We start from the raw sequence: 24,576 nt of genomic DNA, 5'->3' as shown, positions 1-24,576 counted from the left end.
ATTTCTCGAGATTTGTCACCAGAAGCAAAGCCTGAGCATCTGTATATGAGAGGATAAACAAGGAGTGCACAAAACATTAAGGACACCTGCTCTTTCCATGACAAAGACTGACCAGGTGAATCCAGGTGAAAGCTATGATCTGTTATTGATGTCACTTGTTAAATCCACTTCAATCAGTGTAGATGAAGGGTGTGTGTGTGTGTGTGTGTGGGGGGGGGGGGGTTAAGCCTTGAAACAATTGAGACATTGAGGGTGAATTTGCAAGACAAAAGATTGATGTGCCTTCCTTTGAACAGGTATGGTAGCAGGTGCCAGGCGCACTGATTTGTGTCAAGAACTGCAAGCAACACTGCTGGGTTTTTCATGTTCAACAGTTTCCCGTGTGGATCAAGAATGGTCCACCACCCAAAGGACATCCAGCCAACTTGACACAACTGTGGGAAGCATTGGAGTCAAAGTGGGCCAGCATCCCTGTGGAATGCTTTCGACACCTTGTAGAGTCCATGCCCTGATGAATTGAGGCTGTTCTGAGGGCAAAAGGAGGGGGTGCAACTCAATATTAGGAAGGTGTTCTTAATGTTTTGTACACTCAGTGTATACAGGATATGGTTCTGATCGGGAGTGGTTTAAGGTGTCCTATTAGGGTAATAGGCTCATGCAGCATCTTTAATATACAGCAGGGTCGTGTTCATTAGGGCACACCACGGAAAACATTTAGCAACGGAAAGTGTAAAGGAGCGTTTCCTATTCGACAAGTGAAGCTAGTTCCTCTTGTCTTCCGTTTGGTGCCTAATGAACATGACCTAGTTATTTTCCAGACACACACCACATTCTGGAAAAACAATCACTTCATGTAACACCACACAAAGGGCTACCGCTTTGCTCAGCTGGTTAAAACACACACAAGTCACTCGCTTATTTACAAACACAGCCCTCTAAAACAGGCGGCTAGCCCTCCTCCACCTGGAGAGCTACTTGGTGTGCAGGCTTTTACTCCGGCCCTGCTTTAACTAACACAACTGATTCAGCTGAACAAGGCTCCGATGAGCAGCTAATTTGTTAAGAATCAGTTGTTTTAGTGTCACAGTTAGAGTAGGGCTGAAGCAAAAGCCTGCGCAACCAGTAGCTCTCCAGGAGGAACGTTGGCCACTCCAAGAGCGGGGTACAAAGCCAGCAGTTGCCAACGGTTACAGGAAGGCACTGGGATTCGCTCGAGGGTCCTTCTGGTTCCTGTACCGGTACGTTAGCCACACCCCCAGGATCTGAAAAAGGACGAATAAAACATTCAGAGGTCAAAGTAACAAGAATTACTGGGCCCAGTTTTATGCTGCTGACCTACAAATAGATTACATACTGTATATAGCTACATTTTCATTACCTATTAGATTTCATGAACTGCACCTCAAAATAGGCTAGTTTACTGTAAAGACAAAAGCACTATTTTAAAATATTTTATAAGTTAAATTGATTGATTGCTGGATTGATTGATACAGCAGAACACTCCCCTGACTGTATATAAAGGGCAATCTCACCTCAGTGAAGCTGAAGAAGAGGCCTATCCCGCCCACGAAGCGCAGCACCTCTCCTGCATGCTCCTGGATCTGCTCAGCACACGGTGAACAGGAGTGGTTGGGGAAACAGGCCTGTAGAGGGACACAGAAACACCACACAGACCAACTAGTCAGGAAAACTGCTCCACAGCCACAATACTGAATATCCAGCAACTAATATCATCAGAAACTGTATGCGTAAAAACGTGTTCTTTCATTGTAATTATACATCCTGGCATGCACAAACAGAGCTCGGGACATGTGAAGGAGCGGTCAACGACAACAGACGGTAGATTCAGTGCAACAGAGGGTTCACTCGGTCATGCTCACAGCATCGCAGGTTCCGTTGTTGTCTACGTAGTAGAAGCCACAGCAGTTGAGACTCTTCTCTACGTCTCTCTGGGTGGTGTGAGAGTTGTTCCATCCCACCTCCAACAGGTGTTCCTAAAACAGGGGTACAACCGCAGGCACTGACCACCATAGATGCAGTTATATCTGTGTGTATGAGTGTATTACAATGCCTGTATGCACAGGACCATCTCTAAGGTAGTCAGCTGTTCTAGAACCGGATGGAGGTCAGTCTGAATAAAATAGTAATCTACTTCTAAAAATATAATCCATACGGCATGGAACCGGAACACACCACAGTGCAGAACACTAAAAAGCCTGAGAAGAGACACGTCCTTTAGCTCTAAGATTTCGCCACAAAATGCAGCTCACATCCTTATAGACACACTGTATCATGGTTCGGGAGTACAGGTTGTCTTGTATCCATCTACTATTTCATCACAAGGTTTCTGGGTTTTGTCTGAAAAGTTGGTTTTGTTCCTCTAGCACCTAGCAGAAGGTTGTTGTGATTGACAGCAGTTTGTGTTCCTACCTGCTGGTCCTTGTTGATGGCCAGACAGGCGCTGGAGACAGAGAACTGGACGATGAACACCATGAAGAGGATGATCATATACTGGGCTCCACTGTCAAGGAACAACACTCCAATACACACACTCAACACAGAGCGTTTGTAGTTTTGAACCCAGTTCGTAACACTTCCGAAGGCGGAGGTTCATTATTTTGAGAGTGAAATACACTATTAATGACTGTGTAATACTGTAATAACGTAATGTAATAATATAATAATAATACTGTAATAATGACAAAGACAGCAGCAGGGGTCAGGGGTCAGGAGTATCTATGCAGGCTGACTACAATGTGTAATACCATGCCGGACCTGGTCTCATAGATATCATTGCGTGTGCATGCCATGCATGAATGGAAGATGAGCAGGAATTTCCCCACAACATACAGAAGGGCAGGGGGGAAGAGAACAGCACAACCTGGAGAACAAGTCATGGATAAACAACAAGGGGCTATGAGTCCTATTGAAATAAAGCACTATGGGTGAGGCTAAAGCACGACGTGTAGAGGATTGTCTCATTCAGACAATCTGCGGAAGCTATTTGAAAAGCTTCATTGAAACTTCAGTTCTCTTGAATTTAACACGTAGCCTTCCCAAGGCCTCAATCGAACAGACTTGAAAACCAACCCCAAACCTATACTCAAGCCATAATTCAAATTCTAGACCCCAAATATACTTGGGTCTAGGGTCAGGTCAAGTCTGCCTTGGTGGAAGGTTGGGATACGAAGAAGAGTAGGACCTGGTGGTGCTTCACGGCCCCGATGAGGCCGACCAACGCCACCAAGAACAGGAACACCCCCACTCCGATGATTCCACCCACCACCTGGAAGCTTGACACCAGGCCGAACCACTTCCCCCATGCAGCGATGCCGATCATCAGCAGACTCACCATCTAGAAATGGAGGGACGGACGGACAGAGAGCCAAGACCCTAAGTGATAGATCTCTATGGGTCAGTATATGAAGTATGAACTCTCCACAGTCAAACATGGTCTGTGTGTGTGTGAGAGAGAGAGAGAGAGAAAGAGAGAGAGAGAGAGAGAGAGAGAGAGAGAGAGAGAGAGAGAGAGAGAGAGAGAGAGAGAGAGAGAGAGAGAGAGTGGATGTTGACCACAAATCAGATAGGCTTATGTAATAAAACAAAGTGAGTGATGTAATTGCAATGGTACAAATGGTCAGGAGGACATTGAAGCAGACACAGGCTACACCTCAGACTACATGCTTTTAGAGGCAGAAGAAGCGACAGTCAAAAGCGGAACATAATTTTCCACCATGACAGCATTTATTTGCCTGCAAACATATATTCATCTTAAATCTAGGTCACCACTGTGGTCTGTTTTGATGCCACATCACTCCTGTATTTCTCAGACTGCAAAACATTGGAGGCCCTATGTTGAGGATTTGGACAGGAATGCTATGGAGTCTACAGACACACACACTATGGCCCATATGTTGTTTTCAGTAACTATCACTCGATAAGATATATCAGGAATGGTTTGAGCTGAGCAAAGACAGGATGAACACTTACATTGGAAAGTGTCAGGACTCAGGAGAGATAGGAAATGAACAGGAAATAATATAGGCTATTCTAAATATTCATTAACCTAAATAGTGAATATAAATTATAATATTTTGACGTGCCGAGGTTGCCTTTGGCAAACTGGAGACGCAGATCTTATTCCAGACAACGGCTCAGTTTGAATAATTAATAGCATGGGAGCCTGGTCTGACCCAATGTATTGTTTTCAATAGGCTGCACGGCAAAAATGTTTCTTACACACCCGTACAGACGGGATAAAAAGCAGCATATAGTCAGTCTACCCGACCAACAACCAAAACCTGTTACAGTGGAATAATAATGGTCCATATGGTAAATTCTTGAAACGTATACTCACAACATAGAGGATATTGAGCGCACAGAGGGAGTGCTTGGAGCAGGTGAATCCGGCGCAGCCCATCCTGGCGATTTTTTTGTAATAGTCTAAACGAATAATAAGATAAAGTAATTCCTTGTAAAAACAAAATTAAAATACCCTAAACAAGACGGTTACGAATTTCACCACTACAAAGTCTGGTCGCGAGATGACATGCCTAGAATGGAGGTTGAGATGGAGCTTCCACTGGAAGCTGATTGGTTAAAGGAGAACGTTTGTCATTGATATGCAAATAATTGCGGAGCGGCGTTGGAGCGGGTGAGCGTTTCAGACCGTCCTGACCGTTCCAGAGAAATAGCCTACACAAAAATTACAAGATCATTGTATCAATATTGATGAGGACACATGATACACTATATCCAAATATCCTTATGACAACTGGAGCTGGCTAATTAGTTGAGGTTACCATTAAATGTGCATGTAAGACCAGCATCACATTACAGACATAAGCAGGCCTAGTTCATGAATAATTAAGCGTCCTCTGTGGGTCAGTGAAGCCCTGCATGGCTGGGATTTCCTTGCTCACCTAAACAGACAGGAAAACGACAGACAGGTTGAGGTAGGGGGAGACCCAGAGATCCTCAAATGAAAAACGCACAGGCAGGAACGCAAACACACAATATCTATGTCAGTGAAAGCTGTTCAGGCATTCATTTGACCTAAATGCACCAATTAACTGACAACCCCAGAGTGTGGACTCTCAGTCCCTGGATTGTAAAGGAAAAACATTCTGAAATCAGGTTATGGCTCTAGTGAATATTAGAGGCAACATACTGCTCTGAGAAACATTGACCGACAGTAGATGCAGCAGTATTGCACTGATGTAATTCTCTAGCTACAGTGGAGCTCCCTGTTGCTCATTAACTCCCTAGATTTGGAGTCTAAAATGGCAACCTCTACCCCATGGGCCCTGGTCAAAAGTAGTACACTAAATAGGGAATGGACAGAGGTCACAAGTGTCAATGGCATTCCTTTACCTGATCTGTTCAGGTGCAGAAGCAGGTGCATGAAGGTTAAGTTACACAATGACTGAGTGAACTTCACCTCTCATCTCCTCCCAATAATAGCATTCAGTCACCCACTTTCTCATTCAGCTCTGACTACCTAACTAATCAGTTTGTTAAAACCAACTTCCTTGGCCTCTATCAACCAGACACATAAACATAACCCTTATTTATTAACCTACTGATTTAAGATCACAATACAGAAACAAAACAAGCAAATACATATAAAAACACTTTATTAATAAAAAGATAAAAGCATTGCCAAGTTACATACAAAGTTGAGTATCCATAAAACAAGTATGACAATCTACTGCAGATTGAGGTCTGGACTTCCTCTCTATGCCTGAACAACATTAGTGAAGGGAGTCTGTATTAAAGGCCCAAGCTTTAATTCAAAATATCAGAGATTGGCAATCTAGTCTCCTGTCCTCATGTAGGTTGAGTCGGGAGGTCCAGGGGTTTATTGCTGGGGGTTGTGCTTTGATTGCCTGGAGCAGGAGGTTGAGGAGTCTGACCCCTGGTTGGTCGAACATTATGAATAGGTGCGTTCCAGGTAGTCTTTATTGCAGTAATGTTGCACACGTTCTCATACTTCTCACAATGCCTTATATTGAATGTCTCAGGAACCCCACTAATATGATAAAGCCTAGCAAATCTTCGAAAAATAGGTAGCATGAATGCTTTAAAGACAACCTGAAACATGTACTATGCAACATGGGGACTGACTGACATACAGGCCACAGGATGCAGCAGACTTCAGAGTTACAGACAAACTCCTTGCTGGGTCGGTCTTCTAGTCCTCCTCTCCCTCAGACTCAGACTCTACAGGGGAAAATAAACAAGGATAACTACTAAACAGCTCCTCTTAGTGGTGAAAACAGCAATTACAGTTTAGAGGACGTTACAGCCCAACAGGAAGTCTATTGAATGTTAATAGTCCAGTTTCATTGATTCAACAATAATTTTCGGAAAATGCAATGGTTTTCTATTCAGTTATTGATTAGGTTACCTGTAACTAACCTTTAACCTGTATTTAAATGTAAACGTTACCTTCTTCTGCATTTTGCAGCCACTCAACAAACTTCTTCATCTGCTCGACAAAGACACCTTTCCCTTTGGTGGTGTGAGTGTCTTTGTACCACCTCAGAATGGCCTCCTCACTCAAAACGTCAGCTGGGTGGAGAGAGGAGAGAGAACAGGCACAATTAGCATAGCACCACAAGAAGAAGTTACAGTGTATAAAAATAAATAAATGGAAATATCATATTTACATAAGTATTCAGACCCTTTACTCAGTACTTTGTTGAAGCACCTTTGGCAGCTATTACAGCCTCGAGTCTTCGGTATGATGCTACAATCTTGGCAACCTATATTGGGAGTTTCTCCTATTCTTCTCTGCAGATCCTCTCAAGCTCTGTCAGGTTGGATGGGGAGCGTTGCTGCACAGCTATTTTCAGGTCTCTCCAGAGATGTTAGATTGGGTTCAAGACCGGACTCTGGCTGGGACACAAGGACATTCAGAGACTTGGCTGTGTGCTTAGGGTCGATGTCCTGTTGGAAGGTGAACCTTCGCCCCCAGCCTGAGGTCCTGAGCGCTCTGAAGCAGGTTTTCATCAAGGATCTCTGTACTTTGCCGATCTTGACTAGTCTCCCAGTCCCTGCCGCTGAAAACATTCCCACAGCAGGATGCCTCCACCACCATGCTTTACCGTAGGGATGGTTCCAGGTTTCCTCCAGACACTTGGCTTTCAGGCCAAAGAATTGAATGTTGGTTTCATCAGACCAGAGAATCTTGTTTCAAACTCCAAGCGGGCTTGCCTTTTACGGAGGGTTGCTTCCGCCTGGCCACTTAATCATAAAGGACTGATTGGTGGAGTGCCGCAGAGATGGGAGAATCTTCCAGAAGGACAATCATCTCCACAGAGGAACTCTAGAGTTCTGCCAGAGTGACCATTGGGTTCTTAGTCACCTCCCTGACCAAGGCCCTTCTCCCCCAATTGCTCAGTTTGGCCAGGCGGCCAGCTCTAGGAAGATTCTTGGTGGTTCCAAACTTCTTCCATTAAAGAATGGAGGCCACTGTGTTCTTGGGGACCTTCAAAGCCGCAGAAATGTTTTGGTACCCACCCCCAGAATTGTGCCGACACTCCTGTCGAAGCTCTACGAACAATTCCTTCGACTTCATGGCTTGGTTTTTGCTCTGACATGTTAACTGTGGGACCTTATATAGACAGGCGTGTGCCTTTCCAAATCATGTCGAATCAATTGAATCCAATCAATTGAATTTACCACAAGTGGACTCCAATCAAGTAGTAGAAACATCTCAAGGATGATTAATGGAAACAGGATACCCCTGAACTCAATTTCAAGTCTCATAGCAAAGGGTCTGAATAATTATGTAAATACATTTAAACAAATGTTTTCTACATTTGCAAAAATGTCTAAAAACCTGTTTTCACTTTGTCATTATGGGGTATTGTGTGTAGATTGATGAACAAAATCAATTTAATCCATTTTAGAATAAGAGTGTAACGTAACAAAATCCGAATGCACTCTGATATTGAAATTTCAGTTTACTTCCTAAATTGAAATGCAATTGACTGCAACCTGACTACTAAGACAAATGAAAGAGAGACCCTTTCTTTTTCTACAGAGAAATTGTGTGAAACAGTGTTCTGTATAAGATAATACTGACCTTTGTAGAAGAGCACCACTATCTTGGAGAAGGACTTCATGAAGTGGATGTTGTCATAGCAGTACTCCTGGATCCTCAGTAGCAGCACCAGCTCTGACTGGCCCTGGGTGCTGAACGCTGCTAGCAGGGGGGCATAATGCTGGAGGGGAGAGGATACACACCCCATAAACAAAGTCATTAATTCCTGGTTGATGTCAGTGTTCGAGGTGTTTGAGAGCCTCCAGTGACCAGCTCTCATGTTGTTATAGAGTGGTTAGGTTAGGAGTGATTTATGTTATTAATGGTTAATGTTATGATAACATACTTTAAGGTGTTTGAGGGCTTGCTCGGTGACCAACTCCTCCTTCTTGTTCCACTCCACAGCATTCATGAGAATGTTCCACAGCAGACCAATCACAGCTTGCTCCTGGAGAGCACTCCTCTTCATCTCCTCCTTCACATACACCACCATCTAGAACCACAGAATAATAACTCTTCACTGTCCATTATCTTGTGGAGAATGGAATGTATTATTTTTGCTTATATAACCCAACCCAGAGATAAACACACTCCAATGAGGGGTTGGAAACACAGGGTGGGGCACAATGCAGCTATATTGGTGCTTGTTCAAGAGTACAACGGCAGGACATGGCATCTGGTACTGTACCTCTCGTATGGGGCAGTCCTGAGAGAGGCGCTCCTGCAGTTCTTTCTGCAGCTCCTTGCGTGTTCCCTGAGACTGCTGCACACGCATGAAGTCTGAAAGTTCCTTTAGCCCCGCCTCATTGAAGTACTTGGAGAAATGCTCCACGTTCTGCTTGCTGGCAGGAAACAGCTCCTAGAGAAACAACAAGTCGAGGCTCAAACAACTTCCATTGATCTTCAACCCTAAAAATTGACACAACAGCTCCCTCTTGTGGCTGAAATAGAATAGGAGCACAATAAAAGAGGCTCTCTAACCTCTAGGCAAGTGGTTCCCAATCTTTTCCACTTCGGGGACTACCAAATCACTCTCAAACGCTCTTGAGGACCACCAAGTCTTTTTTTAACATCAGGTTGGAAATGACTGCTCTAGGCTAACTGCCTAAAGGGTTTCTTACCAGGAGTTTCTTATCCAGGTTAGCCTTCCTCAGGGCTGAGGTGACTGCATTGGCATCTTTCTCAGATATCCATGCCTTGAACAGTTTCACCGCAAAGGACGCAGAGATACCTGCAATATACCAAGAATAAGAGAACAACTTGGAAGAAGCTATAAATATATGCCTCAAGAAATCAAACCCCCCCCCTACACACACTCACCTTCCTTGACAACATTGTCGCTGAAGAGGCTGGTGAGAATGGGCGGGGGCAGAGTGCCATTAGCCAATAGGATACCAGTCAACATAGCCAGTTTGGTTTGCTCTGATTCACTGAATGCCTTCAGGAACAGCAAAAGCTACACACGATAAAATCAATTAATCAATCAAGACAATTATGTAAACTAAAGACAATAGATACAAAATGCCTAAACACCTTAAGATATGACATCACCAGAAGTACTTAGGAGAATGAAAAACTGAAGTAGATCAGTTAGGGACTTCACATGAGAGTGTTTCCTGTGAATACTTTACCTTTTTGATTTCCTCCTCAAAGGCATTCTGCAGGTACTTGTATCTCCTGATAAGCTTGTTAAAAACCTAGAGAAACACAAAGACGCACAGAGGGACATGAGATTCAGTCACAGACAGAGGGCTAGGAGGGAGACAGCGAGAGAGAGCGAGACAGCGAGAGGACAGCAACACAACTAGACCCAACCAAATCATGAGAAAACAAAAAGATAATTACTTGACACATTGGAAAGAATTAACAAAAAGACAGAGCAAACTAGAATGATATTTGGCCCTAAACAGAGAGTACACAGTGGCAGAATACCTGACCACTGTGACTGACCCAAACTTAAGGAAAACGTTGACAATGTACAGACTCTGTGAGCATTGCCTTGCTATTGAGAAAGGCCACCGTAGGCAGACATGGCTCTCAAGAAAAGACAGGCTGTGCACACTGCCTACAAAATGAGGTGGAAACTGAGCTGCACTTCCTAACGTCCTGCCAAATGTATGACCATAGAGACACATTTCACTCAGATTACACAGATCCACAAAGAATTAGAAAACAAGCCCAATGTTGATAAATTTCCATTTCGAAAAGGTGAAATACCACAGTGTGCCATCACAGCAACAAGATTTGCGACCTGTTGCCACAAGAAAAGGGCAACCAGTGAAGAACAAACACCACTGTATATACAACCCATATTTATGTTTATTTATTCACTTTTGTACTTTAACTATTTGCACATTCTTACAATACTGCATATAGTCATAATATGACATTTGAGATGTCTTTATTCTTTTGGAACTTCTGTGAGCATAATGTTTACTGTACATTATTATTCATTTCACCTTTGTTTATCTACTTCACTTGCTTTGGTAATGTTAACATGTTTCTCATGCTAATAAAGCCCTTGAAAAGAAAGAGAAAGAGAGACGGCGAGAGAGAGACGGCCAGAGAGAGAGACGGCCAGAGAGAGAGAGACGGCCAGAGAGACGGCCAGAGAGACGGCCAGAGAGAGAGACGGCCAGAGAGAGAGACGGCCAGAGAGAGAGACGGCCAGAGAGAGAGACGGCCATCGAGAGAGACGGCCAGAGAGAGAGACGGCCAGAGAGAGAGACGGCCAGAGAGAGAGAGACGGCCAGAGAGACGGCCAGAGAGAGAGACGGCCAGAGAGAGAGACGGTCAGAGAGAGAGAGACGGTCAGAGAGACGGCCAGAGAGACGGCCAGAGAGAGAGACGGCCAGAGAGAGAGACGGCCAGAGAGAGAGACGGCCAGAGAGAGAGACGGCCAGAGAGAGAGAGACGGCCAGAGAGACGGCCAGAGAGAGAGACGGCCAGAGAGACGGCCAGAGAGAGACGGCCAGAGAGAGAGAGACGGCCAGAGAGAGAGAGACGGCCAGAGAGAGAGAGAGACGGCCAGAGAGAGAGAGACGGCCAGAGAGAGAGACGGCTAGAGAGAGAGAGAGACGGCCAGAGAGACGGCCAGAGAGACGGCCAGAGAGAGAGACGGCCAGAGAGACGGCCAGAGAGAGACGGCCAGATAGAGAGACGGCGAGAGAGAGAGAGACGGCCAGAGAGAGAGACGGCCAGAGAGAGAGAGACGGCCAGAGAGAGAGAGACGGCCAGAGCGAGAGAGACGGCCAGAGAGAGAGACGGCCAGAGAGAGAGACGGCCAGAGAGAGAGACGGCAAGAGAGCGAGACGGCCAGAGAGAGAGAGACGGCGAGAGAGAGAGAGACGGCCAGAGAGAGACGGCCAGAGAGAGACGGCGAGAGAGAGAGAGACGGCCAGAGAGAGAGAGAGACGGCGAGAGAGAGAGAGACGGCCAGAGAGAGAGACGGCCAGAGAGAGAGACGGCCAGAGAGAGAGATGGCAAGAGAGAGAGACAGCCAGAGAGAGAGAGACGGCGAGAGAGAGAGAGACGGCCAGAGAGAGAGAGAGACGGCGAGAGAGAGAGAGACGGCCAGAGAGAGACGGCCAGAGAGAGAGACGGCGAGAGAGAGAGAGACGGCCAGAGAGAGAGAGAGACGGCGAGAGAGAGAGAGACGGCCAGAGAGAGACGGCCAGAGAGAGACGGCCAGAGAGAGAGAGACGGCCAGAGAGACGGCCAGAGAGAGTCGGCCAGAGAGAAACGGCCAGAAAGAGACGCCGAGCGAGCAAAAGAAAGACAGACAAGCAGGAGTGAGTGAGTTTAATGGAGGAGGATTATATTAAAAGGATGTCATGGTGGAGTGTTGACAAACTGGATACTCCCAGGGGTTTGGTGGGTATTAGCAGGTCTAATACCACTTTACTGCAGGTGTCTCAAGCCCAAAATCCTCTCCACCTCAAGGCCTTGGTAGGAAATGTTGGCTAACGTTTGAGGATGTGACAAAGTCAATGGTGAGACAGAGAGTGTGTGCGTGCGTGTGTGCATTCATTCATTCATTCATGTGTGTCCGTCTGTGTGTGTGTGTGTGTGTGTGTGTGTGTGTGTGTGTGTGTGTGTGTGTGTGTGTGTGTGTGTGTGCGTGCGTGCGTGTGTACCAACCTGAGCATAGCGGCGGAGGTTAGCATGGTTCTCCTCGGTGGTAAACACACAATGTTCCGTCACCTTGGCCTTGTCCCCCTCATCAATACGCGTACCACCGGGAGCTGAGAGACAAAAGGGGAAAGCCACCAGGGTTAAAGGTTAAATCCTGTTTACATGGGCCTTTCCCCATCTCTGGTCTTAACGGCTAGCTTTTACTTGTAATGATTGTGTAAGGTGTTTTTTACCTAGTTTAGTGGAATACACTGATTGTACGTCGCTCTGGATAAGACCGGCTGCTAAATCTGACTAAAACATCATGCATGTATAACATGTCTGTCATCTAGTTGTAAATGGATGGCTCTTGATGCAGCCTGATCCAATGTTTTAATCCGTTCTTGTTTGAGGATACAGTATATGATGGCTTAGAGTCCAAACTAGAGGTCGACCGATTAATCGGAATGGCCGATTAATTAGGGCCGATTTCAAGTTTTCATAACAATCGAAATCAGTATTTTTGAACACTGATTTGGCCGATTTAAATATTGTTTATTTAACTAGGCAAGTCAGTTAAGAACACATTCTTATTTTCAATGACGGCCTAGGAACAGTGTCTTGCCTTGTTCAGGGGCAGAACGACAGATGTTTACCTTGTCAGCTCCGGGATTCAATCTTGCAACATTACAGTTAACTAACGCTAGTCCAACGCTCTAACCACCTGCTTCACATTGCACTCCACGAGGAGCCTACCTGTTACGCGAATGCAGAAAGAAGCCAAGGTAAGTTGCTAGCTAGCATTAAACGTATCTTATAAAAAACAATCAATCAATCATAATCACTAGTTAACTACACATGGTTGATGATATTACTAGTTTATGTAGCATGTCCTGCGTTGCATATAATCGATGCGGTGGCATTTGCGGAAAAAGGACTGTCGTTGCTCCAACTTGTACCTAACCATAAACATCAATGCCTTTCTTAAAATCAATACACAGAAGTATATATTTTTAAATTTTTTAATCCAGGTTAGCAGACAATATTAACCAGGTGAAATTGTGTCACTTCTCTTGTGTTTATTGCACGCAGAGTCAGGGTATATGCGATAATAATAAACGTTTTGTTTTCGAAATGATAGTTTCCGGATTCGACCATATTAATGACCAAAGGCTCGTATTTCTGTGTGTTATTATATTATAATTAAGTCTATGATTTGATAGAGCAGTCTGACTGAGCGGTGGTAGGCAGCAGCAGGCTCGTAAGCATTCATTCAAACAGCACTGTGTGTTTTGCCAGCAGCTCTTCCCTCTGCTTCAAGCATTGCGCTGTTTATGACTTCCAGCCTATCAACTCCCGAGATGAGGCTGGTGTAACTGATGGGGTGTGCGCTAATAGTGTTTAAAATGTCACTCGCTTTGAGACTTGATCTGCAATGGTAACGCTGCTTCGAGGGTGGCTGTTGTCGTGTTCCTGGTTCGAGCCCAGGTAGGAGCGAGGAGAGGGACGGAAGCTATATTGTTACACTGGCAATACTAAAGTGCCTATAAGAACATATAAGAACATCCAATAGTCAAAGGTATATGGAATACAAATGGTAGAGAGAGAAATAGTCATATAAATACTATATTAACTACAACCTAAAGTCTCATGTTAAAAGGAACCACCAACTTTCATATGTTCTCATGTTCTGAGCAAGGAACTTAAACGTTAGCTTTTTTAAATAGCACATATTGCACTTTTACTTTCTTCTCCAAAACTTTGTTTTTGCATTATTTAAACCAAATTGAACATGTTTCATGATTTATTTGAGGCTGAATTGATTTTTATTGATGTATTATATTAAAAGTTAAAATAAGTGGTCATTCAGTATTGTTGTAATTGTCATTATTACAAATAAATAAAATAAGAAATAAAATAAAAATCGGCCGAATAATCGGTATCGTTTTTTTGGGGGGGGGGGGGGGGGGGGGGTCCTCCAATAATCGGTATCGGCGTTGAAAAATCATAATCGGTCGACCTCTAGTCCAAACTGCAACCTGTATCTAATGCTTTAACAATCGTTGTTGACTTTGAATCCATTTTTAAGGACTGTTGTGGATAAACAATACAATCAAACTAAACTGTTTTGTGTGCGTCTGAATTTCCTGCATTTGTTGCCTTCACGAGTGCATGTGTGTGAAGTGTGAACCAGGAGCTAATCCTCCACGCTAAATTTAAGGCTAATCTGGTTCCCTGAGAGGATGGTTTATTTTGGTGGATTACCAGGTAGGATCTTAATCTGATCACTCCTTTTGCTGAGAATTTTTCTTCATCGCAGGAAATGCAGATGAGCTTTGTGATTAATTTATTGAAAACCCACACTAACACAGTTATATTAAGTGTTCCACTTTTCTTGTAGCCTCTTTTGGCCAGCTAATAGCCTTAGAACCGATCAAGCAACATTACCGATCAAGCAAAAAACGGTAAAATCCTGTTTCTGCAGGATTATTTAGCTGTTAAGAAATAAATCAAATTAAGAGCCTACATCTGTATCCCTGGTCTCCCTCTGTGCTGCTCGGTCTCTCCCTGCCAGGGTCTTATTATAGGACTATAGGACCAGGGTAAACCTGTTATCTCTAATGGGGATTGACATGCAGAGACTGACACAGGCCTGGCAGAGGGTCCTGCGTGTGTTTGCATGCGTGTGTGCACGTGTGTATGAGCTGGATAGAGACAGACAGCAACTAAATCTACACAGATTAAACATGTCAGGATGTGAATGAGCGTGTGTGAATGTGTGTGTGCAAGAAAGATAGTGTGTATTTGGACATGAATTACGTTTCTAAAGCCTAGTACAGAGAGTGTACAATTTTCCTTTCCTTATGTTCTAACAAAGTTCTGCTTTCTGATCCAGCGATATGGTACCCACTAGGGTTCATGCTGGTGCCTGCAGTCTACTGAAGAACAGTCTCTCCCGGATGTCTTTGATAATGGGAAATGACCCTGATAATCTGACAAAGCCAGCTGTGATCTGTTTGTAAATTTGTCCTTGCCTGAATGGACAGCCCGGTTACTGCGATCAGCTGGTTCATGGATGGACACTGGGGGACAGTAACACTGTGCACAGTACTGATACAAAGGACCACGATGTTCCACCACTGAGCTGACACCGTGCAGATAACCATAACACTGTAGCTACCTTAATATAACACCTAGCGACATCATCAAGCGGTGCAGACCTCTTAATGGCTAAGAAGGTGGACTGACAGTCCTGGGACCTGGGTTTGAGTCCCGGTTGTGCTGCCTGCTAAATTCACTACACTCCTCCACTCACCGAGCATGCTCCCCGCGATGAGGATGTCGAAGAGGGTGTCGGCATAGCGACGGTAGTCGAGTCGGGAACCGGTAACGTCCAAGAACTTAGCTACAGCATCGAGGTCTCCTCCTGCTTCGTTGAGGCCCAGAACAATTGTGTCTCTGAAAACTGTGGGCTCAAACTTCTCCTTTTCATCTGGGTGGGGAGGGACAAGGCAGAGGAGGACAGTGTTGTACTGTAGGTACACTAATGTCTATCAAACCCTAACACAGACAACATCAGAAAAGAAGGTATGGTGAACCATGCATAATATATACCGTATGTCAGGGACCCTCAACTAGAGCTGATGATCAGGGGACCGGAACATAATTCTAAAATCATTTGTAGATGTCAAATTGACCGTAAGAAGCCCAAACAGATATAATATTTGACTAAATCATGTCAAATCTAGTTTACATTTGTATAAAATCTCTCTATTATGAACAAATTTCCAAAATGTTAATAACTTGGAGCAGATTTGCTGGTGTTTTTACAGTCTTTTATGTCCAACAATAAAAAATACTTGCTTCATTTATTTTTGCTCAGACAGCTTGGGGTCCAAATAAAATGTCCCGCAGGCCGCCAGTTGGGAAGCGCTGCCATATGTACGTTAGTGAATGATCTCTAGGGGTAAAAGTCAATACATATGGTATAGCTACAGCGGTACATTTGGAAGTGTCACAGACAGCTGTTCAGTTCCCCAGTCAATGTGTGATGAAGACAAGGGACACTGCCGTGATGGGACACTAGCTGCTACTTGGCCTGGTGGAGGGTTAGCCTCCCTGATTAATCCTCTGTGTTTTTCACAAAGAACACATTGTCCAAACGATGTCCTCTTCATTAATAGCTCTCTGGGTATCAACACACGGATCAAGAGAATCAACAAGGGGCCTCACGGAGTATGAACGAAATGTTCCTACAACACTACATGTCCTTCTGCTCTGTGAGTAATGTTCATAACGACACCCACTGTACTGGGAGGAAGTTCAGCTATAGCCTGGCCCTAGATCTGTTTGTGATGTCATGTCTGGAAGTTGCCAAGACACCACAAACAGATCTGGGACAAGGCTAGTTCAGCTCTGCCTTGTGTCCTGCCACTGCTGTCAGCAACAGTGACATGCTCCACTCACGCTGAGACTAGGTGTGACTTGGTCACACACCGATGCTGTGACATTCTAGAAACTTCAACATCTTAATGACTGGGAGCCAGTCATTGCAGTAGGTGTTGTGTAAAAGGGAATGTCAAGCCACAACAAAGAGATGAAACAGAACCCTAGAAGCGAAGAGTGTTTATAGTCTGTGTTTATGTGTGGAGAGGAGAGAGAAGAGGACAGAAGAGGAGAGAAGACAGGAGAAGAGGAGGAACATAGAGGAGAACCCTGCTATCCCTTTGCTGGTCCCTTACCAAGAAGCAGATCTTAATAGAAGAGATATGAGCTACAAGTGTGCATTGACAATTTGGTTGTCGGTGAGACTTAAAAAATAATCAAGACATTTTATAGTCTCAAAGACTGGTTCAATTATCTCAACTTATTGCAACTTAACACGGTTTGTTGTCTTGACAACATATTGGTACTGCAATTTAACACCATGCATGTTGTCTTGCTAACACATTGTACGTGGTAAACAATAGGCATTGATTTCGCACGTAGACAGCCGTCTGTGGTCGTAACGCAACTCACCCCTTTTCCTGGTCTTGAACCGCTGGCCTGTTAGCACTGGCTTCTGCTGCTTACCGGTATTCATAAAAGTCCTGAGGAAAACAAATACAGAAATGGGAAATGAGCAGACCATATACAACATGGTCAACACACAACACTACCATTCCATTTAATGACAGAATGTCTTCGTTTCTGTCATATTTAACGGTCCGCAACATAATTTCTAGGCTATATCTTAATAAATATGTCGTACATTTACTATGGTAAAGTTATTTATACATGTGTTAATATGCCCAAAAATGTACTGTGACAGTTTACTAATAGTTGACAAACAAATTCAATAATAGTTAAGCACTTCATAAAATCTCAAACCTTCAGCAAATCTTCAGATGTCAGTTGAAAGCTCTATGCTTACCAGCTGTGATTCCCTCTTAGCAGTGACAGTGAGTTAGAGAAAGAATTCACTTAATGCTCTGTGACTGTCTGAGACTTGTCCAGTCTGTCAACCTTGTGCCCTGTACTATACACCTGTCAAAGGTTTGGACACACCTCATTCAAAGGTTTTTATTTTTACTCTTTTCTACATTTTAGAATAATAGTGAAGACATAAAAACTATGAAATATCACTTATTTTTCAACAGGACAATGACCAAAAACACACCTCCAGGCTGTGTAAGGGCTATTTGACCAAGAAGGAGAGTAATGGTGTGCTGCATCAGATGACCTGGCCTCCACAATCACCCGACGTCAACCCAATTGAGATGGTTTGGGATTAGTTGGACCACAGTGTGAAGGAAAAACAGCCAACAAGTGCTCAGCATATGTGGGAACTCCGTCAAGACCGTTGGAAAAGCATTCCTCATGAATCTGGTTGAGAGAATGCCAAGAGCTGTCATCAAGGCAAATGACGGCTAATTTTATTTTTTGGGTTACTACATGATTCCATATGTTATTTCATTATTTTGATGTCTTCACTATTATTCTACAATGTAGAAAATAGTAAAAATAAAGAAAAACCCTTGAATGAGTAGGTGTTCTAAAACTTGACAGGTTGTATGCACACTCACACTTGTCATCGTCCACACAGCACAAGTCTCCCTCTCTCTTATTACAAAAAGGACATGAATGACCACAGGGATACACATGCACGGTTGGTACAAGCTAACTGCATCTGATCCAATGAGAGAGACTAACAATTGGACACCGAAGGGTCTTTGAGTGCACAGTCCTCCTTGGGACAGACAGTGAGACAGACCAGTACTAGAGGGTCAAAGGGATTAAAGAATCTTACAATCTACTGTACCACACCAAAACATGTTGTCTGGTCCTAGATCCAGATGTTCTTTAGACAACTTCTGACTATGGTTGACATGCCATTAGGGATGTCCCCTACTTAAAAATAAAAAAAATCTTGGTTGGTCGATCGAGTTGTCTGTTCTTTCGACCAATCGATTAGTCAAAATGTTTAAACTTGTATTTTAACACACCATATGTTTGAATAAAATCAGCTATATGTAGGCTACTGCAATTAAAAATGAAGACAAATTACTAAAGAGGGAGCCAGATATCAATACAGCCTAACCAGAAGAAAGAACCTGTTCCAACCCTCCTCCTCCCGCTGCTGCTGGCCTTCACAGATTCTGCCATTAAGCTCCTGAAGTTGCCGGTATAGGCTACACCAGCGGTCGGCAACCTTTTTCATTTGTAGTGCCAAGTTATCGTACCATTTCTACTGATCTGCGTGCAAGTTATGATACTCATATGCACATTTTCGTGGAACAGTTTCATTACTTTTGAGATATGAAGACTATTATAAATGAAATGTCATGTGGTTAATCAAAATCTAAATCTAAATTAAAATGATACAAATCTAGTAACTTCTATTACCATTACCAATATGTAAAAGTAGCCTACATAAAGCCAACAAATATAAACACTGCAGGCCACAGGTAGAAAATATCCTGATTCCAAATTCTAAAGGCACTCACATCTGAGCTCTCTTTGTTGCAGGTGCATAGTAACAGTTGAATAACTCGCTAGCTAACGTTACGTGTATGATCTTATTATTCGTATCTCAGAGCCATTTACTTTGCTAGTTATAGCCTAATGTTACATAGCTAACCTGGATGATTAGCTACCTGCAGATTCATCTGAGAGAGAAGCGCTACCCCTGGCAGACGGATTCTGTACGGCACACATGTGTTAAGTCGTGATTAGAGGTCGACCGATTATGGTTTTTCAACGCCGATACCGATACGGATTATTGGAGGACCAAAAAAGCCGATACCGATTAATCTGCCTTTTTTTTTTTTACATTGATTTGTAATAATGACAATTACAACAATACTGAATGAACACTTATTTTAACTTAATATAATACATCAAAATAAATCATGAAACGTTCAATTTGGTTTAAATAATGCAAAAACAAAGTGTTGGAGAAGTAAAAGTGCAATATGTGCCATGTAAAAAAGCTAACGTTTGAGTTCCTTGCACAGAACATGAGAACATATGAAAGTTGGTGGTTCCTTTTAACATGAGATGTCAGTATTCCAAGGTAAGAGGTTTTAGGTTGTAGTTAATATAGTATTTATAGGACTATTTCCCTCTATACCATTTGTATTTCATATACCTTTGACTATTGGATGTTCTTATAGGCACTATAGTATTGCCAGTGTAACAGTATAGCTTCCGTCCCTCTCCTCGCTCCTACATGGGCTCGAAACAGGAACACATCGACAACAGCCACACTTGAAGCAGCATTACCCATCGCTCCACAAAAGCCGCGGCCCTTGCAGGGCAAAGGGAATAACTACTCCAAGTCTCAGAGCGAGTGACGTTTGAAACACTATTAGCGCACACCCAGAAAACTAGCTAGCCATTTCACATCGGTTACACCAGCCATTAGGCTGATAGGCTTGAAGTCATAAACAGCGCTGTGCTTGCAAAGAGCTGCTGGCAAAACGCACGAAAGTGCTGTTTGAATGAATGCTTACGAGCCTGCTGCTGCCTACCATCGCTCAGCCAAACTGCTCTATCAAATCATAGACTTAATTATAACATAATAACACACAGAAATACGAGCCTTTGGTCATTTATATGGTCGAATCCAGAAACTATTATTTAGAAAACAAAACATTTATTATTTCAGTGAAATACGGAACCGTTCGGTATTTTATCTAACGGGTGAAATCCCTAAGTCAAAATATTCTTGTTACATTGCACAACCTTCAATGTTATGTCATAATTACGTGAAATTCTGGAAAATTAGTTCGCAATGAGCCAGGCTGCCCAAACTGCTGCATATACCCTGACTCTGTGTGCAATGAACGTAAGAGAAATGACACAATTTCACCTGGTTAATATTGCCTGCTAACCTGGATTTCTTTTAGCTAAATATGCAGGGTTAAAAATATATACTTCTGTGTATTGATTTTAAGAAAGGCATTGATGTTTATGGTTAGGTACAAGTTGGAGCAACGACAGTCCTTTTTGGTGAAGGTGCACCGCATCGATTATATGCAACGCAGGACACGCTAGATAAACTAGTAATATCATCAACCATGTGTAGTTATAACTAGTGATAATGATTGATTAAGTTTAATGCTAGCTAGCAACTTACCTTGGCTTCTTACTGCATTCGCGTAACTGGCGGGCTCCTCGTGACGCAGGTGGTTAGAGCGTTGGACTAGTTAAACGTAAGGTTGCAAGATTGAATCCCTGAGCTGACAAGGTAAAAATCTGTCGTTCTGCCCCTGAACAAGGCAGTTAACACACTGTTCCTAGGCCGTCATTGAAAATAACTGACTTGCCTAGTTAAATAAAGATTAAATAAAGGTGTAAAAAAATGTATATATATAAATATATTTTTAAATCGGCGTCCAAAATTACCGATTGTTATGAAAACTTGAAATCGGCCCTAATTAATTGGCCATTCCGATTAATTGGTCAACCTCTAGAATCAAGGTGGTCGGTCACATTTGACAAGTCATGCCACCCTCCGTCCTTGACTTTTTCTACATCAATTTAACACAAGTATGTTGTTAGAATTTTGATATGAACATAATTTGTGTATTAAGCAGTTTAAGATGACTTTTTCCCTGGAGTGCAAAAAAAGTGACTTTCAAATCCTTTTACAAAGTAATTTACAATGACGGCCTACCGGGGAACAGTGGGTTAACTGCCTTGTTCAGGGGCAGAAAGACAGATTTTTACCTTGTCAGCTCGGGGATTCAATTTAGCAACCTTTCGGTTACTGGCCCAATGCTCTAACCACTAGGATTTCTATATTGTATCATAAAGAGACAATTATGAGGTTTCCAAAACACTTACTATTTTTCTGACAGCATATGAAATGTATTTATTAGACGTAGAATGTTGCAGTCAAAATGGCTTCTCATTGGCGTAATAAGGGCGGAAGCAAGGCCCGGCAGTTTAAGTGTTAAGACATTATAAAGGCTCATACATGCTTATTATAATCTATAAAGCATTATTTTAGCTGCAGGTGCAAGTGTTACCAACAAATCATATTTGGTGGTTAGGGTTAGTTAGGTTAGAGTGAGCCTCTTGTCTCCCTATAGCTCTGTGCACACTGTGTACTCTGTACCTCTAAGACCTCTAAAAAGCACCTGACAATACCCACAGATTTAGTATTTTTGCCCCCAGGGAGAGCACAGTGAGCTGGGCTAGGCACCGGTAGTCTGCCCTGGGGGATGATGGTAGTGATCCCACAGCAATTATCAGTGTAGAAGATGTTGTAAACAGGACTCACCTGATGTTAACCTCCACACAGACCTCTGCTAAGGAGGAGATAGAGTTATGCGTCACCTCTGAGGTAAAATTGTGAAAAGGAGAAGAAAATCTGCCATTTCTGTGATGAGACAATCAATCTGAATAATGTTCCTTTTCACAACCAGATTGTCTGTGAAAAGGCCTATTACACTGTCTGATCACAAGAAAAGGGGGAAAATCAACCCCCTTTTCACAATATTACTCCTCTGTTCATTTAGGCACCTAGAGCCAAATCTCAGCATAATGGTCGGTCATGGGAGACTCTTCCTCTGTTAGTGGACTTCTTCTGAACTCCATAGACTCCATGACAGAGAACCAGTTTGATGTGGAAGGCTGCACTTGTGTAACATCTCTGACCAGGTTCATAACCACAGCTTTATATGGTCAATCACAACCAGTATTCTCAACAACAACTCCCCTCATGATTTCACATGTCAAGCCATGTGCATTGTCACATACCAGTGCCATGTTACACAGACCCCTTCCCCAGCCACCAACACACACAAACACACATACAGCAGGCTGCCTGTCACCAACACGCACAGATGCACAAACACAGGCTTTGTAGGTCTGTCCAACTGACATTCAATGCCCAAAATAAATACAATTCCTGGAAGCAGGCAACAGTGGCCAGAGAATGGTTAAGGGGAGACTCAACAGCCTCGGTGGAGTTCAGTCTGGCTGATAGGAATTACAGAAAGTGTGTGCTCGTACGAGAGGGTGACAACAAAACGCGACTAGTTTCACGTTTCAAGACTACAGTATAAAAGAATGCACCTCTTTTTGTGTGAGCGAAAGAGACTTCACTTCCATGAATGAATGAATGCCTGCGCCCTATCTGGCCATCAGCTCTCATTATAGTGGACAACAATACAGGTGTAGGATCTTAATTTGATCACCTTGTTGCAGGAGAATTTCCTGCAACACAGGAAATGTAAAACTTGCAGTGTAAAACGTATACTTTTCACATTGAAATTTAAAGGCCATGAACAGTTCACATTTCATGGAAAACATGATTTTATGATATTTGGATGAAACCAGATCAAAGTATGATGACCAAAGTATGAGAAATTACTATTGCTTTCACATTGATAAAGTTTGATCATAAAGTTACTGGTCCCCTACCCCATGTCAAACACTTGTATTCAGGAGGCGGAATTATTAAGGGATAAGGTGACATCACCCCAACTCTCATTTTAATACACCAATGGAAACATGATATTCTCTTACCTAATTTAAATATGTACAGCCTTGTAACCAATAATGGAGAATGCGTGTTTGCAGAGGGGTGTGATTTATTTAACTAGATCGCAACTCTACTGGTGCCAAATTTGACTGTAGGGTGTCAGCAATTATAAAGAAAGTTTACACTATTCATTTATGACAAAGATACTGTACTTATGTCTCCACTTTTATCTGTATCTGGTATTAACAAGTTACTGGCTAGCTAGGTCTTCAGGCAGCATGGAACAAAAGGCGGGGAAGGGTCACTCAAAACTCTGACGCTGTTGTCATGTCAACACATCCATCAGTGCTGCTCAGAACCGCATCACAAGAGATGTATAAATATAAAAAAATGTTGACATCATTAATGCCTCACTTTCTTTGTCTATCACCAAATTTGCTTTAGATGATTTTACTGCAACACTGCATTTAAGTTTCTTGACATAAAGCTTTTTGAAAAGCCTTAGTCAAGGCGAACTCATTAACTGTCTTTTCAAATTTCCTGGAAGTTAGCCATAAGAAAAAAAAGTAATTTTACATTTACATTTCTATCCGCAAAAATATTATGGGTATCAACTACACAAATGTTCATTAATCATAATCGACATAATAATTCACATTTCCCGTTGCTGCAGGATTATTTTCCTGCTGTAGCAAACTGGCTGAAATTAAGATCCTCTCCTATAGCCGCTTTAATGCCCTCCAAAGAGTTCAGCGGCAGCGGGTGCTGAGCGGTCACCTCGATCGTTATTCTTGGATCACTGATCATCTGTGCACGTGCTGACAGAACTGCGTGTTATTACAGACTATCGAATTCCAAATATACCCAAATATGCCAGTCTCGTTCTCCAGTTGGCTATTATGTCTTTGGAGGACTGTGGACACTATCATGTCACAAATAATGTTTATAAAGCTTGTTTAAATGATACATAGCTAGTGGCTACATTGTACAGTAGCCCATGGCGGTTGGCATCTCCAAAACCGGCCATGCGAGCACGGCGCACCTGTAACCCACCGCACCGTGGGCAGAACCAGCTTGGCAATGGCAATTACAGCTATCCACGTTGTTTCTATAGCCAATGTTAATATATATTTGTCAAAAATGTACTTATGTAAATGATTTCTTACGCCAAACAACAAACATTTTAAGAGAACTAGGTCTAAACTTGTCACCAAACCTAGCCAAGCTCATAAAGTTGAACATTTAGGCTTAAATATTACATTTCATAATGTGAAATATTTGAGGGACTTACCTTGCAGTGGATGACTCTACAACAAGTTGAGATGAACGACGACAAGCAAGAACAGTCACTTATCAAAACCGCTTAGAGTGGCCAGACACTTGAAATACAGCCGGATTAAACCAAAGACGTCCGTATAGGGGGAATCCAGACAGAATT

The 24,576-nt window shown here is 43.0% G+C and overlaps 2 protein-coding genes across 4 annotated transcripts; both read right to left on the bottom strand.

Annotated features, from left to right (window-relative positions):
• Positions 1 to 477: 477 nt before the first annotated feature.
• tspan13b (tetraspanin 13b) lies at positions 478 to 4,589 on the bottom strand. The gene is made up of 6 exons (XM_021572370.2): positions 4,358 to 4,589; positions 3,188 to 3,355; positions 2,431 to 2,511; positions 1,881 to 1,994; positions 1,533 to 1,643; positions 478 to 1,262 (listed from the first exon to the last, which is right to left on the bottom strand). Exons 1-6 carry the CDS (start codon positions 4,418 to 4,420, stop codon positions 1,188 to 1,190), a joined length of 612 nt encoding a protein of 203 aa, XP_021428045.2. The 5' UTR covers positions 4,421 to 4,589; the 3' UTR covers positions 478 to 1,187.
• A 1,030-nt stretch (positions 4,590 to 5,619) lies between these two features.
• On the bottom strand, positions 5,620 to 24,534 carry LOC110496451 (basic leucine zipper and W2 domain-containing protein 2). 3 transcript variants are annotated; one of them, XM_021572368.2, is made up of 12 exons: positions 24,430 to 24,534; positions 17,183 to 17,253; positions 15,480 to 15,656; positions 12,191 to 12,294; positions 9,682 to 9,747; positions 9,371 to 9,506; positions 9,172 to 9,281; positions 8,739 to 8,909; positions 8,397 to 8,543; positions 8,093 to 8,231; positions 6,451 to 6,573; positions 5,620 to 6,222 (listed from the first exon to the last, which is right to left on the bottom strand). In XM_021572368.2, the coding sequence occupies exons 2-12, from the start codon at positions 17,244 to 17,246 to the stop codon at positions 6,194 to 6,196; spliced, it is 1,266 nt and encodes a 421-aa protein (XP_021428043.1). In that variant the 5' UTR covers positions 17,247 to 17,253; positions 24,430 to 24,534; the 3' UTR covers positions 5,620 to 6,193. The 3 variants fall into 3 exon arrangements, with proteins under 3 accessions (XP_021428043.1, XP_036808925.1, XP_021428044.1); XM_036953030.1 differs by lacking the exon at positions 24,430 to 24,534 and adding an exon at positions 21,933 to 21,956; XM_021572369.2 differs by lacking the exon at positions 24,430 to 24,534 and adding an exon at positions 20,784 to 20,822.
• Positions 24,535 to 24,576: the final 42 nt, after the last annotated feature.

Source organism: Oncorhynchus mykiss, chromosome 18 (genome assembly GCF_013265735.2).
Source record: "Oncorhynchus mykiss isolate Arlee chromosome 18, USDA_OmykA_1.1, whole genome shotgun sequence".
NCBI classification, from domain to species: Eukaryota; Metazoa; Chordata; class Actinopteri; order Salmoniformes; family Salmonidae; genus Oncorhynchus; species Oncorhynchus mykiss.
The sequence above is the reverse complement of the archived record's forward strand: the minus strand, read 5'-3'. Positions and strand labels throughout refer to the sequence as shown.

What these genes read in the sequence shown, in the direction of transcription:
- tspan13b (XM_021572370.2), bottom strand. Translation starts at nt 4,420, where the DNA reads ATGGGCTGCGCCGGATTCACCTGCTCCAAGCACTCCCTCTGTGCGCTC. An exon ending in CCATCAACAAGGACCAGCAG is followed by an intron (nt 1,995 to 2,430) that starts GTAGGAACACAA and finishes CCCCTGTTTTAG; the next exon opens with GAACACCTGTTGGAGGTGGG. An exon ending in TCTTCTTCAGCTTCACTGAG is followed by an intron (nt 1,263 to 1,532) that starts GTGAGATTGCCC and finishes GTCCTTTTTCAG; the next exon opens with ATCCTGGGGGTGTGGCTAAC.
- LOC110496451 (XM_021572368.2), bottom strand. Translation starts at nt 17,246, where the DNA reads ATGAATACCGGTAAGCAGCAGAAGCCAGTGCTAACAGGCCAGCGGTTC. An exon ending in CATCGCGGGGAGCATGCTCG is followed by an intron (nt 12,295 to 15,479) that starts GTGAGTGGAGGA and finishes TTTGTCTCTCAG; the next exon opens with CTCCCGGTGGTACGCGTATT. An exon ending in ACCTGGATAAGAAACTCCTG is followed by an intron (nt 8,910 to 9,171) that starts GTAAGAAACCCT and finishes TTGTTTCTCTAG; the next exon opens with GAGCTGTTTCCTGCCAGCAA.